The sequence below is a fragment of the Leptidea sinapis genome, chromosome 19, assembly GCF_905404315.1.
Source record: "Leptidea sinapis chromosome 19, ilLepSina1.1, whole genome shotgun sequence".
Lineage (NCBI taxonomy): Eukaryota > Metazoa > Arthropoda > Insecta > Lepidoptera > Pieridae > Leptidea > Leptidea sinapis.
In genome coordinates, this window is record NC_066283.1 from 6219606 (window position 1) to 6235537 (window position 15932).

At 38.9% G+C, this 15932-nt stretch overlaps 1 protein-coding gene across 1 annotated transcript; it reads left to right on the forward strand.

Moving 5' to 3' along the window:
- The first annotated feature begins 7 nt into the window (after positions 1-7).
- On the forward strand, positions 8-13715 carry LOC126969990 (cilia- and flagella-associated protein 45). The gene is made up of 12 exons (XM_050815651.1): positions 8-154; positions 944-1136; positions 2058-2256; positions 2533-2668; positions 3703-3838; positions 4306-4441; positions 5409-5587; positions 6111-6260; positions 7893-7997; positions 9672-9751; positions 11561-11657; positions 13520-13715. Exons 1-12 carry the CDS (start codon positions 60-62, stop codon positions 13601-13603), a joined length of 1590 nt encoding a protein of 529 aa, XP_050671608.1. The 5' UTR covers positions 8-59; the 3' UTR covers positions 13604-13715.
- The last annotated feature ends 2217 nt before the right edge of the window (positions 13716-15932 follow it).

The window sequence follows — 15932 nt, forward strand, 5'->3', positions numbered from 1 at the left end:
GCAACAAGTTGGATCTATAACGAATTGTTTTCATTACGTTTTTTAGAGTATCATTTATAATGCCTAAAGTACCACCAACGAAAAATCCTCATGACGATATTAAGTATCACCTTGTTCATAAAGGGAGTGAGCCAGGGTGCTACCAACTTCACAGGTAAAGAAGAATGGGTTGCGATATTGCGACTGTATTCATTATTTGTTGATCAGGTTAAAGTCAACTACCACGAATTAGTATATTTTTTTATTATAGGGACTTAGTTCGAGTACGTAATCGCAGTGTTTTTTAAGACAATAAGCGACGCGACGAGCAGGACGTTCAGCTGATAGGAATTAATACGCCCTGCCCTATTACAATGCAGTGCTGCTCAAGATTTTCGAAAATCCCAAAAATTCTGAGCGGCACAACAATTATTGCGCTCGTCAGCCCGGTATTTTCACTAGCTACGTTTACGTTTTTCTACGCTACCTTTAGACCGAAACACAATAATGCTTACACATTCACAGCAGAAAAAGGCGTCGTTGTGGTACACATAATCTAGCCGGCACCCTGTGCAAAGGAGCCGCCCACTGGTAAAAGTGGCAGTAACAATAACTATAATGCTCACAATATATCTACCTCAATATACAATATTACAATTTCGGTTTACCTCTTTACGCATACTTGCATCTTTTCTGCCATTCCTTTGGTGCGGCAACAAGGAATGGGCGTAGTGACCTACCATTAGGTAAATTTAATCTAATTTGTCCTCCTAGATAGGAAAACCATAAAAATGTTAAGCAGTGTTTGTTAGATCATTTAACAATAAGGTACTCATGCAACAAATTTATCCCTAAATACAAACGTGCGTATTTTGAATCCCAGCCAAGCAAAAAGCGTGTAAGTATTTCTTGTCACACCGTAATGCTAAATAATAACAGGCTTAGAAATGAAAGATTATTACAGACCATCAGTATGCCGTCTCAAATTCCCAGCTACGAAGCGGCCGATACATAAGTGTGAGATACCAAAACATGAGTACACCCTGGTGCCGCAGGTTGGGGGATGGAGGGAACTGCTGGTCCCAAAGACTGAGCCCAACTTCTACCCTGCAGTGATGCATAAAAACGAGTTTGATCGGCTGAAGAAACAAGCCAAGGTGCGTAGACAAAGAATTCTTTAAGTTATTTTTGTAGGAGCTCAATAAATAATAATGATTGTCTAGGAACTTTCTACCCAGCTACCCGCAATAAATACACGCAAGTCAGTCTTCATCCTATTACCAACGACAACAAGGACGCGACGATAATAATAAACTAAGTTGTATTTTATCTTTTCTTTTAAAAAATGCTAAAAATAGTTTAGTGGGGTTTCTACGTCAGTTTGGAAAATATAAAAAAAGCATTTCCCGTACCTCTTTTTCCTCATTTTTATTGAGAAATAGTGGCGAGATGAGCAAGTCGTTCATCTGTAGGTAAGTGATACACCCTGCCATTACAATACAGTGAAATAAAAATTTAAATTTATTTATCATATGGGGTGGCATTATCATATAACATATTTCAACAACGCTTGGTAAACGTCATGAAGTTACATCAATTCATAAAGGGGTTTTGACATAAGGAGAACTTATAAGAAACTCCCAGCCCATCTTTTAAATCACCTAACAACTTATTTAGCCTACTTAATAAGGTATATAAATAGGTATTAAGAAAGTAATTTATGTTATTGTAACATTTACCACAAACGTTCAATTCTTTTTAATTTCGTAACACATTTGTTTTTTACTTCTTCTGGGATCATGTTGTAAAACCGAGTAGCAGGCATAACAAGTTTATGTTTGTTACTCGTGTTAATATCTTGACTATCACAGTTTCTAGAAAATTATGCCTATGAATATACATATTTTTGGGAAGCCTTATGATAATATAATAACGTTGAAATATAGTCAAACTAAAACGTTTCCACTTAAATACGTAACCATTTGATAACACTTATTGACGCATGTTCTTATGATTTGAATTGATGAATGAGCATTTCTAAGTGAATTCAATGCAGTCTCAATGTGCTTGCCTTGTAGATAGTGTCTCAAGATGAAACACTCGCCGCGATGCACGCCCAAGAGGCGGCAGTGCAGAAGGCTGCCAAAGAGTCCGAGATGAGGAAGCAGAGGCTCAAAGAGAAACTCAAGCCGCAGCCAGGCGCCGAGGCTGCCAGCGCTGCTGACGCCGAGCTCGAGGGACCAGACCAGACTGCTCACACGTTGTCCAGAGCAGAGAGTAAGGACACCATTCCTCTTTTGTATATTAGAGCTACGGTGTCCTTCAGACCGAAACACAATAATGCTTACACATTACTGCTTCACGGCAGAAAAAGGCGCCTTTGTGGTACCCATAATCTAGCCAGCATCCTGTGCAAAGGAGTCTCCCACTGTAGATTCTTGCCGCTATAGCAAATAAATAAGAAGAACTAAATTTCCAATTTGCCGATAGTTCCACCTGCACTGTATGAGTCCCTGGTACAACTACAGCATTAAATTTTGTTTCTGTCGCCAGTTCTTCGTGCTGACAACATGCAGGGGCCAAGATTGTGCAACCGCATCATCCTGGCCTCCAAATGTCACGCCATTCGAGATGCTCAAATCGCCGAGATGGAACTTATCAAGAAGGAAATGGAAGAGGAGCAACGAAGGTAACTTTAAGATTGCGAACGAAGTATATTGCTGTTGGTACTCGGTATTTCGTAGTTGCATAAGTTTTCTTAATTATTACAACTTATGGGAGACTAACTACTATATATTTAATTTTTTTTTTTAAATTACAAGAAAACATTATAAATAATAATAATAAATTGATGAGTTCTTATAAAATCTTGGGTAACAAACTGAAGGAAACCGATTACATACGTAGGTAACGTCACTTATAGATATTAGATAGCAAATTAAGATTCGATAAACATACATTCTATACTTCTATAGTGACAACTTCATTCAAATTGCTGGGTTTTATTCTTAGATAGTCTAATGATTACAAAAACAACAATTCTTCACACCTGCACAACAGCTTAATTCGAAGCAAAATTGAATACTGTTGTGAAGTGTGGTCTCCTGCTTACAAAAATGGCAAAAAGGGCCTGAAGCTTCGATAAATAACTAATCTTCCCTTTTAAGGTCTCAAGTATTACGTTTTCCATTCGTGATTTATTACAGAAGACAGTAAGTATAGCTACAAGACTTATCAGTTATAATTTATATGATACAAGTGCTTATAACACTCGCGGGTAAAAGTTAGCTTCTCTATTAGCAACTCGCGTCCTTTGTTATCAAGTGTCCGGCATCTATATCTATCTGGCTCTCTCTTATGTGATCAGTTGGCACTCCAAAAAAACCTGGGCTGCCAACTTAATGTGGATGCAATCGCCACAAATACTACAAACACAAACTCGATTACTTTAGGATGAAACCATTGGCAGGTTGTAGACCTCTTCTTGGTATGAAATTTCTCCATAAAGTCTAAAAATAGGTGAAATAAAGGAAAAATAGACGACAATACACTATTGAGTAGATCCAATATTAATTTCATCGGATATAATCGCAACCCATGTCCTTTCATTATGACATTAAGTCTTATAACACTTTAATGTCATAGGGTCTCTTTATGGGCCCCGCCCTTGCTTAATCCGGCACTGTCCCATATGATTGCTAAATATTAGAATGCGTACTTCAGACTAGATGCTGTCATGGAGGAGAACCGTCAAGCAGCCGTGCGTCGAGCTGAGGAGGAGGAGGAGCGGAGACATGAGTTGAGGCTGCAGAACCTGGCCGCGTTGAAGGAGCAAATCAAGGCGCACGAGACTGCCAAAGTTTGTTGAAAACATTTGGGCAGTTTTCCAATTACAGAGCATAATGCGACTCAGTAGGGCACAATGCCGAATTGTGTATGAATTGCTAAATAATTGGAACGTGAATTAGTCTTCAAATGGACCAAAAAATATTAATAGAGATAGCAACCTCATTAATTAATTAATTAACTTATGTTATTTGAGAATCTACAGCTGAACGCTCTTCAGTAGATCATTAAAACGTCTAGATAGACTATGACAACAAAACAAGGTGTCATACAAATCCGTATTCGAGACGTAGCTTCTCACGCATACCAAACTAGTTTTTCTGGTCTCTGTAATTGGAAAACTACCCTGATTGACATAATATTGAGGGCGAAATGACGCTCATATACATATGAACGCATTAACGCCATATTTTGTCTCGATCCTTATAGTATTACCAAAACGATCTTATTTATTATCTGTTTTCCCCACCTCGTTCTCAGATAATGGAAGCGGAGCGCATCGAGGAAGAGAGTATCAGAGTGAACCAAGCCAACATCGCGATGCAGATTGACGAGGCACAGAAGCTGAAAGAAAAACATGGCCGCTGCGCTAAACTTAAGGAAATCCTTGACCAGGGTGCATGAATATTCTTCTCTCATCGCACATCGTACATGCGGAGTGAATTGAGTACCTTATTATTATGATAGGAAAGCAAATAATATATGCCACCACCTGATGTAAAATAGTTTTGTCTTCAATGTTCCGTAGCGACATAATAGTAAGCCTCGCTTATTTGATGAGGATTAGATATTCGTCCTTTTTTTTATATGAGAGGGGGCAAACGGGCAAGAGGCTCACGGAATGGGGAGAGGTGAGGCAACCGCCCATGGACATCCGCAACAACAGGTGTGTCAAGAAATGCGTTGCCGGCCTTTAAGGTGGGAGTATGCTTTTTTCTTGAAGGTCCCTAAGTCGTATCTCTTCGGGAAGACCGCTGCCGGTAGTTGATTCCACAAAGTGGCTGTGCGAGGCAAGAAATTTCGGACAAAACGCGCGGTTGTGGAATGCCAGACGTCTACGTGCTACGTGCTACGTACTACGTCGTCTTCGGGGTAAATTAGATAGGATCCGAATCAAAATTATATTGGGCTATTTAAATCAGCAAAACATAATAAAGGATGATCAGCAGTGAGTGAGGGATGTCATATAGGCAGTTCGCTTACCCCTGAGGGTAAGTAAGTAGGAATCAGATAGGATCTCCACGATTGCTTACACATAGATAAAAATCGTTGCATCGCCTCATTTGGCGTCAATACTAAAACGTGTATGTTGATGGTACATCAATTATTAACTCGTTCACCGTATCTTATTGAGTTGGCCAATATTGTTATCGATAAGCCAAAAGAGAAATACACTTAAAGGGTTTGCTTTTCATTATTGCCCGATTATTAGTTTTGTCATATGGTTTTGTGCACGAGATGGCTGAAAATGGAGGATTTCTTCGAATGTTTGCACGACAAATTTGACTTAGAGCTATTCGTTATGTTGTAGTTCCAAATGTAATGCGAATTGCAATCGTTTAATGTGATGTTTAATTTCGCAGGTAATGCTGAGTTACTCTACTACAAGCAGATGCAGAACGAAGAAGACAGGATAATGGATCTTCGCGTGGCGGAGTTCCTACGGCAGAAGCAGGAACGAGAGGCGAGGAATAAGGCAGAACAAGAAGCTATCAAGGCGGCTAAGCAAAAAGGAATCGATCATATCGCAAAGGCACAGAAGGTATAAATTTTTTGCAAATAACTTTTATCGGGCACAAAAATCTAGCATATTAACATCTCAATACAGAGGTGAAAGAAAAGGATTTAAACTATTTTCAAATGCGTTTTGAGTCGGCGAGCTTATGACAGAATGAAATATAAACCTATATTCCGCATTTATCATTGACAAAACTTTTCAATGGTAACCGTTGTAAAGCTGTTGAGAATATCTTTGGTTCATCTTTATAAATAAGTTGGAGGTAAATGGAATGTTGGTAGGTTATTTATAACATCTCGATTTCGTACTCTTCTACCTACTACTTTGTTGTGCTTGAGCAAATTAATAGAAGTTTCAAGTAAAAATTAATATTTACGTCTGTATTACAGGAGAAATTATATGTGCTGTGAATATTATCTTTTTTATGCACATTCAGGAAAAATGAAGAACACGGATTAAAAGATTACACTTGTATTAAGATTATTGTACATCGAATATATTTTTAACAAGATTAATGAACTTTTTCAAAGGCGACCTACTTTTCTAGGCTGAGCAAGAGTTGAAGGAAGAACTGGAGCGCATTCGGAATTTGAAGATCCAGGAGGACGTGGAGAGAGAGTACCGGCGCAAGGAGCGGGAGGCAGCCATCAAGCGGAACCGGGAGATGAAGCGCTTGCACGAGGCGCGAGTGCAACAGGTCTGATCTATACCAACTGCAGACAGTGGAGGCTGGCACATGAGACTTTCCATGCTTTTGCTAACTGTGACAGGCAATATAATCGGGGTGATATTTTGATCGAAATCGAATCAAAAGTGAGGAGATCCGTAGGAGAATCAGAGTCACAGATATAGCCCAAATGGTTGCAAAAATGAAGTGGCAGTGGGCAGGGTACATAGCTCGACAGACAAATGGCCGTTGGGGCAGTAAAGTCCTGGAATTACGACCACGTACCGGAAGACGTAGTGTTGGTAGGCCCCCCACAAGATGGACCGACGATCTGATCAAGATCGCCAGAGTACCCGGTTGGATGAGGGCAGATCGTCATGGCGATCTTTGGGGGAGCAGCAGCCTTTGTCCAGCAGTGGACGTCTTCCGACTGAAATGGAATGGAAAATATAGATATAGAATTATCAATAAGTTATAATCGGGCACCGGCTGAATGGAAACTGTTTTTACATCGGCACCGTTTTCTGCCATCTATCAGTAGTGTGCAACCATCGTTTGTGTTTTGGTTTGAAGGCCGCCATAGCTACCAAATTTATTGAGCTGATGAGATTTTGGGGCTTATGTCCCAAAATAACGAGCGCAATAGCGATGTCAATCATAATTTCTGGTTTTTGAAAAATCCCGAGCAAAATTGCATTGAAATCGTCTCGTCACTTTTTCTCCAAACATCCGCCATCTTAGTGACGTCATAGCTACATGAGTTCTGTGCGTATACTAAAAAAACAAACGATCAAAAGTAGAATTTGTAGAGCGACGACTGCTTGCTGAACTAACTTCGCACAATCATTTAAAGATTAAATTAATACACTTTAATGTTAAGTTCCTTAGTTAAATTATCTCTGAATAAATTAAAAGTTTTATATTAAACGCTCTGCAGTAAATCTTATTACTCAACTGCAGATTATCTAAAAGTTGAGGCAGATTGGGACTAGATTATTTTTGGCATTAGCAATTACGTAATGTTATGTTATAGTTATTTTTAAGATAATATATTATAGCTAGATAGACTGACAGCTGTTAACACACACACACACAAACAAAGTGACTGTCGTTTCGCGAGTGTAAGACGCAGCTTGTCATGTACACTCGTCTTTAACTCGCGACACGTAACATTGCTATAGTGTGCGTGCGTTGCTGAAAGTAAAGGTTAACAGTACTACGTTTATTTTTTTCGACGTGTTCACGTCTGCCACATATCTAGACGTATAAACTAATATAATACGTAGCTACTGTTTTACCTATCTAAGAGCGCAATTTGTTTCTTTTCGCTTAACTGAAATATCAATAAACAGTTCTTAAAGAATCTATTTTTGAGACTATTGATAACTCAAGAGCTATGCCGTCACGAAGACGTAATGTGACATGAGGTAAATTATCGAATCATAGTCAGTCAAAAAAAGGAAACAGTGTGTGCTTAAGACAACGCATGTGTACCTACAGAAGATTTAAAATATATTTAATTCAATAATTAGACCACGACAGGCACTTTTGAATGTCACACATTCATAATAATAATATGTGACTTGTATAGAGACTCATAAAATAAATTAAAATAAATCTTTATCCAAGGGTCTTATAATATATTTTCTTCCCCTTTATCAGATCCACGACATTCACCGTCTCATCGCGCGAGAGATCGCAAAAGACGAGCAGAGTTTCAACAACGCGGCGAGGCAGAATGAAGAGTTCATACGGAAAGAGAAAGAGGTAGCCGGGAATTTTGCAAACCTGTCTATGAAATTATTTTAATGGGTCTCAGGTTTGCCGCGCCTAGTTGGAATGCGAAACCAATTATCCTTTCTTAAAGCATTTTCCGGGTTAAATAAAAAAAGAATAAATTTCAAACTTTGACTTTTTAGAGTCCCTTCAATGCTGAAACATAATAAGAAACTTGATCTCACTAATTGTTGATGCACGCATATAATTTTTTACCAGTGGATTTTTTTTTTTTGAGAGGAGGAAATACTGTTACGTATTTACGCCCCGGAACGGGGCGTAATATGTCGGACTCGAGTGTCCCATACCGACCAGGACGCCCCATACCGACTAAAACCTCCTCTGTGCTGTTAGCAGCCCTGGCTTTCACAGCGAAGTAGGATGTGGGCCGTGGAGGCCGCAAAGACTACGCAACAACAGCCGCGGGGCGTCTCCTAAGGAGACTCGAACCTCAGACCGGCTGTGTGCTTGTAGGAAGGAGAGAGAATGAAAATGAAAATGAAGATGAAATGAAGATGAAAAGATGAGAAGAACACACTCGCCGGCGAGTGTGGTGATGTTTAGTGTAATGTATGTAAGTGTGTGTGTATGTGTTTATGATTGTATGTATGTATGTTTGTATCTGTGTAAGTAGTGTAAATGTTAGTGTGCATGTATGTTTGTGTTTGTGTCTGTTTGTGGAGTGTGTTTGTGATTGTGTAAGTGGTGTATGTAAGTCCGTCAGTCAGTCCGTGTGTGAGTGAGTGTAGTGAAACGATTACAGGGCGAGGACTAACGTCTCGTCGGGTATCAAAACAATGTTTGGTGTATCTAGGGTGCGGGCCGCTGGCCATCGTCAGAGTGACGAGTGCCAGTGGTTTGCGGTGGTTGACCGCGCCTACGCCTGCGAAGGCGGTGTGTGCGTGTCTGTGTCGGTGTTTGTGTGGGTGTCGCGTTCGCGATGGTGATGTCGTCATCCGGGTCTACCGTTACGTGTCTGGGACGTCTTATTGGGTTGAGACTATGGTGAACGGGGTGTACCCGCATGCCTTCCTAACCAAGATGTTGGGATGGTTAGGCGCCTTGTCAAAGAAGCGTCGCGAGATCTCTTTAAAGTGTTGAGCTATCGTCGGAAGCTCTAGGTCGCGGTGAAGGTCAACGTTTCGGATGACCCACGGGGCTCCGGTTGCCATGCGCGTGAATTTATTTTGAACTACTTTCAAACGACGTAAGTAGCTCGGTCGGGTGTGCGCGAAAACGACGCTTGCATTGACAGTATGGGCCGTACGATGGTTTTGTACAGCGTCACTTTGTGTTTGAGCGGAAGTTTGCTTCGCCCACACACAAGTGGATAAAGGCTTTACCAGTGGAGGCTCCTTTGCACAGGATGCCGGTTATTCTGCCGTGAAACAGCTATGTGTAAGCATTATTGTGTGTCGGTCTGAAGGGCGCCGTAACTAGTGTAATTACTAGGCAAACGAGACTTAGCAACTTATATCTCAAGGAGACGAGGGCAATTGTATTGTTCCAATCAGAATTTTTGAGATTTTTAAGAACCCTGAGCGGCACTACATTGTTGCAGAGCGTATCCATTATTATCAGCTGAACGTCCTGTTTGTCTCGTCACTTATTGTCATAAAAAAAAATATGGTTGACGTCGAATAAAAACAGATTTTTTTTTGACAGTTGGATGACAAGCGTAAGGCGCGTATTGAGAAACATAGACAAGAGATTATGAAACAGATCAACGACAAAGAGAGGGGCAGGTAAAGTCTATCTTTACGAGTACAACCAACCAGTTAGTCATACCAACGCCATCATCTTTCTACCTATTACCTACATATCTCTACTAATTTTCTTATACCTATTCATCAATAATGACAAAATCTCTAACTATAAGGCTGCCTGTCAATTGGAACGAGTGTCAATATTAACCGATAGGATTGTTTAAAATTCCTGTCCAATAGACCGGGGTTTTGTACTAGTTTATAATTCATTCATTATAGCAGAAGCTGGGTGCAAAACAACTTGTCGCATGAACTCGGCCTAGCTCCTCACAGTCATAGAACACTTTTACTCTAACGAGCTCACAGTCCCCAACTCCACTGCGCATTACTTAAACTATAAATTCTTCTTCTTTGTCGGACACTCTTGTCAGAGTGGTCGTGATTGCGCTGACGAGGTACATGGTGGGGTGTTCGGTGGGTCAATATAAGGCCAGGAGATCTACCCTCAGAAAGGTTCTGAGGGTAGATCTCCTGGCGATGTGCTTCAATTTCTGACGATTAGAGGCGTTGCGAGTACACTGGACTATGGTGGACTCAGTAGCCTTTGTGATGGCGTCTATCCAGCGGGTTAGCGATCGACCGCGTGCTCACTTGCCTTCCACCTGGCCCTGAACTACCAGTCTCTCCATCGAGTTCTCATTTCTAGATACGCTATGAATACATAATCGGATTTGGCCGGACCATTGGACGGCCGAGTGGGCGCCGCCCACCAATTGGTGCGGCGTCGTACTCGGTACGGTCCGGATGGTAATAATAATAATATTGTGCGATGAACAATGCGACATATAAGTGGCGGCACGTAAGTATAGCGCTGAACGAAACGTGGAGAGGATAGCTGCGCATGGGTAGGTTCTGTTGAGAACGTAAATATTATACATTGTAAAATATTTCATGTTAAAGTTTTAAGTACTTCTGTACAAAGTTAATTACGTACCAGAGACGTCAAAAAAATTCTCAACAATAGAATATGTGTGTGTGTGTGTGTGTGTGTGTGTGTGTGTGTGTGTGGGTGAGTTTATATGCGAGTGTGTGTATAGAGAACAACTCAAACTTAACAATAAACAACAAATAACAATACAATTTAGAACGTGACTGCACACTTGAAGTGCCCGGGGTGCGGTATCGGTACGGAGGACAGAACACGACTGGCGAGCCAATAGGCACTACGCAAGTTCGCTCTTCTTCCCTCTAACCCCATCTCCCCCTAGATACCTTACTTTTGACTCTACTACTACCACCCAATATGATCCGCTACCAGACTGCCACCATATAATCGGGATTATTTGACTTGGTAGTCAAATTATTTCCTTCGCCTTTTTTTATTCTGTTCTATAGAATTAAAATGCGTGTAACTGTAACTGTATTTTAATATTATGATTTAGTGTAAGAGTTACAGTTTTATTATTATAATCGACGTTTCGTAACCTTTCAGAGCACATTTTCAGGGGGACTACGGTTGACAGGAATCGAGATAGTATCTGTCATAGTTGTCACTGCGGAGTTTAACGCCATTTGTTGGCTAGGAGGTGGTATTTGCTGTTGACAGATGGTTTTTGGCAAAATATACTGACAGTGTCCTCTTCTCTTTTCCTATGTGTAGTTTTAGGTCTTTAATTTGGAGATTATTACATCTCAGGTTTTAGATAATTTTATCCCATCTTCTGTATCGAAATTTGGATGTTTATATTTTAATTTCAACAGCTTCACAAATTATTTAAATAGTATTTTATTTAAATGTGTTACACTCGCGTTAATCAAAGAAAATACTATTTTGTCTGTTATTATTAGGATGGAACTAAGAGAAAAGGTTCATAATGAGGGAGTCGCGCTACGCATGCAGCAAGAGCAGCAGGATAAATATGAGAGGAAGATCATCAAACAGAAGGTAAACACACTTGTCGTGTCGTACCAGAGCTCAGGCTCTCAACCGGGAGGCATTGGAGCGAATTACGGCGCGTGGGTATTCGATAATCTCTCGAACTCGTATGAACGTTTATTTGATGCTTTTACAATGAAGGACAATATTGTGGGGAAACTTACACACACTTGTGAAGATGGTCAATGGATCTGTGTGAAGTTGAACTCAACTCGCACTGGGCGAAAAGGGCCTACAATGCCCACATAAAACAAAGTGGAACCACTCTATTCATTTTTTTTTTAATTTTCTATAGGAGCGAAGACACCAGTGGTCGCTAACTATGTGCCTTATGAGGAAGCTCATTGTTGCTCAGCGGGCAATGGAGAGGACTATGCTCGGAGTTTCCCTACGATATCGAATCAGAGATCCGTAGGTAAACCAAAGTCACCGACATAGCCCAAATGATTGCGAAACTGAAGCGGTAGTGGGCAGGGCACATAGCTCGACGGACAGATGGCCGTTGGGGCAGTAAGGTCCTCGAATGGCGCCTACGTACCGGAAGGCGTAGTGTTGGTAGGCCCCCCACAAGATGGACCGACGATCTGGTCAAGATCGCCGTAGTATGACGCATGACCGATCTTCATGGCGATCTTTGGGGGAGGCCTTTGTCCAAAAGTGGACATGTTCCAGCTGAAATGATAATGATGAAAAGACACCAGACCAATTACCCCAAGGCTCATGAACGTCTATTATGTATTATCTGTCATGACTGTATCTCTCATTCCCTATTTCTTCTGCACATCAATATTTTATTTTATTTTTTATTATACAATTATTTGGGAAACTAACAGCTTGCTTACAATGATATCTTATGAAATTATTTAAATTATTTACAGCTCCTTTATTTAGTGTTTTCGCATAACTATTGTTAGCCTAGAATATAATTACACTTTAAAACTAACATAACTACAATTATTTAATCTGGAATAACTTGTTGGTTTACGTTCTTTTTATTTTGGTGCTAGATGTAGCAAATATACCTAGATCTACTTCACTTAACAAGTAGTTGTAACTTCTGCAGTATCTAGTAATATAACTATTTGCACGATAGTTACACCTCGCCCTGGGAATATGCAAAAGGCTAGAGTTCCGGAATGGAAAGGCGTGCGCCACTAATCCAGGCATGCTAAGTAGTTACTGTCGACTGTCCAGAGTTCTGGACAGTCGATCTTATCGTTCGGTATGCTACACAAATACGTCAAATCTTCTGTACGACGCTTCTCCTGAAGCGGCAGCAGATGGAAAATATGTAGTTCTTTGAAAACGCTACGGCTCGGTATTTTATGTATTTCACAAGTTTTTTTAGTATCCTTTCTATAAGGTCAAAGTAGACGCTATATTGCGGAGTCCATACTTGTGAACCGTGTTCGAGTTATATTACACCATTGATCATATTATCGTGTGTAATCAAAACACGATGTATTTGAGTTTAGGCTTACCTAACCAACCGGTACCCTATTACAAAGAATCCAGTATAAAACGTAATAGATTGACAGCTTAGATTTGGACAATGTGTGTCTATTGCTGCTATAACAACAAAGTTATTTAAACTAATGCGCGGAAATCCAAAATAGCCACACATCGGTAAGGCGGTTATTTGCCTCTCTTTTTCCCAATGTACGCAAACTCGAACAAATCAATAGTTTAAGTTTTCTGACATCGACGCGCAGAAAAACGATACATCTTTATGGTCCTTCGAGCCGGATATAATCCGGAGCCGGAAATATTTATTGGCAATAATAAGCACGTGGGTAGGCTATGTTGTTAATCTACCTCCAATTATTAGCGACAATAGCCTCGGAAATTAACTGACATATATTGGTCTGCAGGTTGCTGAGATGAGGCAGCAGAAAGTTTCTGAGAAATACGTGAAGGAAGTAGAGCAGACTCTTGGGAAGTACGGATATCACTAAACGAACGCACCAACCGTTCGACAACATTTTGATATTATTTGTCATAGTGACGAGACTAAAAATACTTACGTACAATTTTTGTAAAACTACTTACTCAGAATACATGCATTTGATAAAATTTTGATTTATTATTTCTAATGTGTATATTATATATTAATATTGCTTTGTGGGTCTATAAACTCATCAAATAGCCACATCAAATTGAAAGAGATCGTATAATATATTATAATAAAATACTACAATACAATAATTTGCGTTCCACCGGTCTATATACACCAACTCAAGGAACGTAATATGTCACAACCGGTACATGTGGCCCAACGACGAAATCCACACGACCTAATTCGATTTATCCCTTTATTTTATTATTTGGAAGTGCTATTTTCATTTGCAATTATAAAAGAATAAAAGTCTGTTAAATTCTATAAGATAAGATAGACTTTATTTGCATTGAATAGGTTTCATTACAGGATGGTACAGTACAAATGTACAACGTTTTGGGATTCAACATATTGCAGGTTTATCTTTTAGCGAACTCAATAAATCAAATCAAAATCACTTTATTCGAGTAGGCCACGGAAATGACACTTATGAATGTCAAAAGGTTACTTTTCTTTTTACATTTACCGCCACTTCATAAAAGGGTGAGCTTTAATGAGAAGAAGTGGCAAGAAATTCATTACCACTCTTTTAAATTAACACTATTTACACCTTCGTCGTTTTCCCAATCATATCAATTACAATATATTATATAAAGTGCAACATTTTAGGAACTCAATCTTGTGGGTCCCGTAAATTTTTAACTTTATTTTTTTTTAACGAATTCAACATTTTGCGAATTCAACACTATAAGAATCCAAAATTTTGCAAATTCAACATCGTAGTCCAAAAGGATTTCAAATACTATATGATTTACACATTTCCAGCTCACTAAATACTTTAAATAGGTACTGTAAGAACGTAATGTTCAATAAAACGTAAAGATATGTTGTGGAGATTCTCCGAGCGATAAAGGAGCAGAACATTATATCCCGACTCCCAAGCTCATTCGGGTGCTATGTGATTCCGTGAGTGAACCGCTCTTCAAATGTTTCGAGGCGCAATATTCAAGTCCTACATAATTAATTTTTGAGTTATGTTTTGAATAAATGAATTAGTTAACTAACTTTATTTTAATTTTCAGTTATATTATAATCTTAATAATTAATTAAGGATCAAATCAAAAGTTTCGATTTAAAAAAATATAGTTAATTTTTTTTTAATTTGCTTGGGTTGTTGCGCGAGGCCCCGGGCGATTGCCCTGTTCGCCACCCCCTAAGGCCGCCACTACCTAAAGGTTATATTTGTATCATTCAATTTATTAGCTCTTTTTTTTCTAATTATTTTTAATAAGTCTTAAAACTTCACTATGTAGTAAGCATTGTTAGGAACTATTTTCGCTAGTGTAATAGTTATCGTTTATCATACCCTTATGTAATATAAATCGCTGTAAGTTCCTTTATACATATAAATAAATAAATAAATAATCCTCTTCCCGAAGTTTTACATTCGTCTCATTAACTTGAAGCCAAAAATTTTGTAGGTTTCATTTCTACCACGTGTGAATTGCACAATGTCTTTTTTTTCAGGTATTGCTTCAATATAATTGATAGAAAAAAAAAATTTTTTCTTACTTAATATACCATAAAAAGGACATCTAAATTTTTATAGCTCGCAGAGTTTTGCGAACATTTAAATTGGTAGTTATAGTAGGTAATATAATCTATTTGATTTGAAGCAGTCATTTTTACTATATACTACGATGTTCATCGTATCGATAACAATACTATAATATATATAATACTATGAAACCAATATTTAGCATGTTTTTCTAAAAAAAAGGCTGTCATATGAGGTTTTTAACTTACATACGGAAAGGATAATAAAAAGTGTTTCATAAAGTAATTTAAAAAAAACTCAAAAAACTAACCTGTGAAATGTCAAATTTCGTTTTTCATCTGATTTCTCACTATTACGGCTTTTACAGCTTTAAGCAACGAAAGCTATATGATTTTTGATTTAAAAAAATCAAATGCGTTTTCAGAAACGAACAATATAGAAAAGATACACTTTGTTTTGCTTTAAAACAGTACATTAAATCACATACGCGATGGTCACCAAACTGTTGATGTCTTGATCAACAATGAAATAAAATGGATTCAATTTATTGTTTTGCATTTTAAGACAGACAAGGTGAGATATTACGTGATACGTCGTTCTCTTTTCAGTGCATTACGTATCACGTAGTTTATTAAAGTTAAGTCAGTGATGTACAGCTCATCTTATTTTT

What these genes read in the sequence shown, in the direction of transcription:
- LOC126969990 (XM_050815651.1), top strand. Translation starts at nt 60, where the DNA reads ATGCCTAAAGTACCACCAACGAAAAATCCTCATGACGATATTAAGTAT. An exon ending in GGCTGAAGAAACAAGCCAAG is followed by an intron (nt 1,137 to 2,057) that starts GTGCGTAGACAA and finishes CTTGCCTTGTAG; the next exon opens with ATAGTGTCTCAAGATGAAAC. An exon ending in AGGCGCACGAGACTGCCAAA is followed by an intron (nt 3,839 to 4,305) that starts GTTTGTTGAAAA and finishes CCTCGTTCTCAG; the next exon opens with ATAATGGAAGCGGAGCGCAT.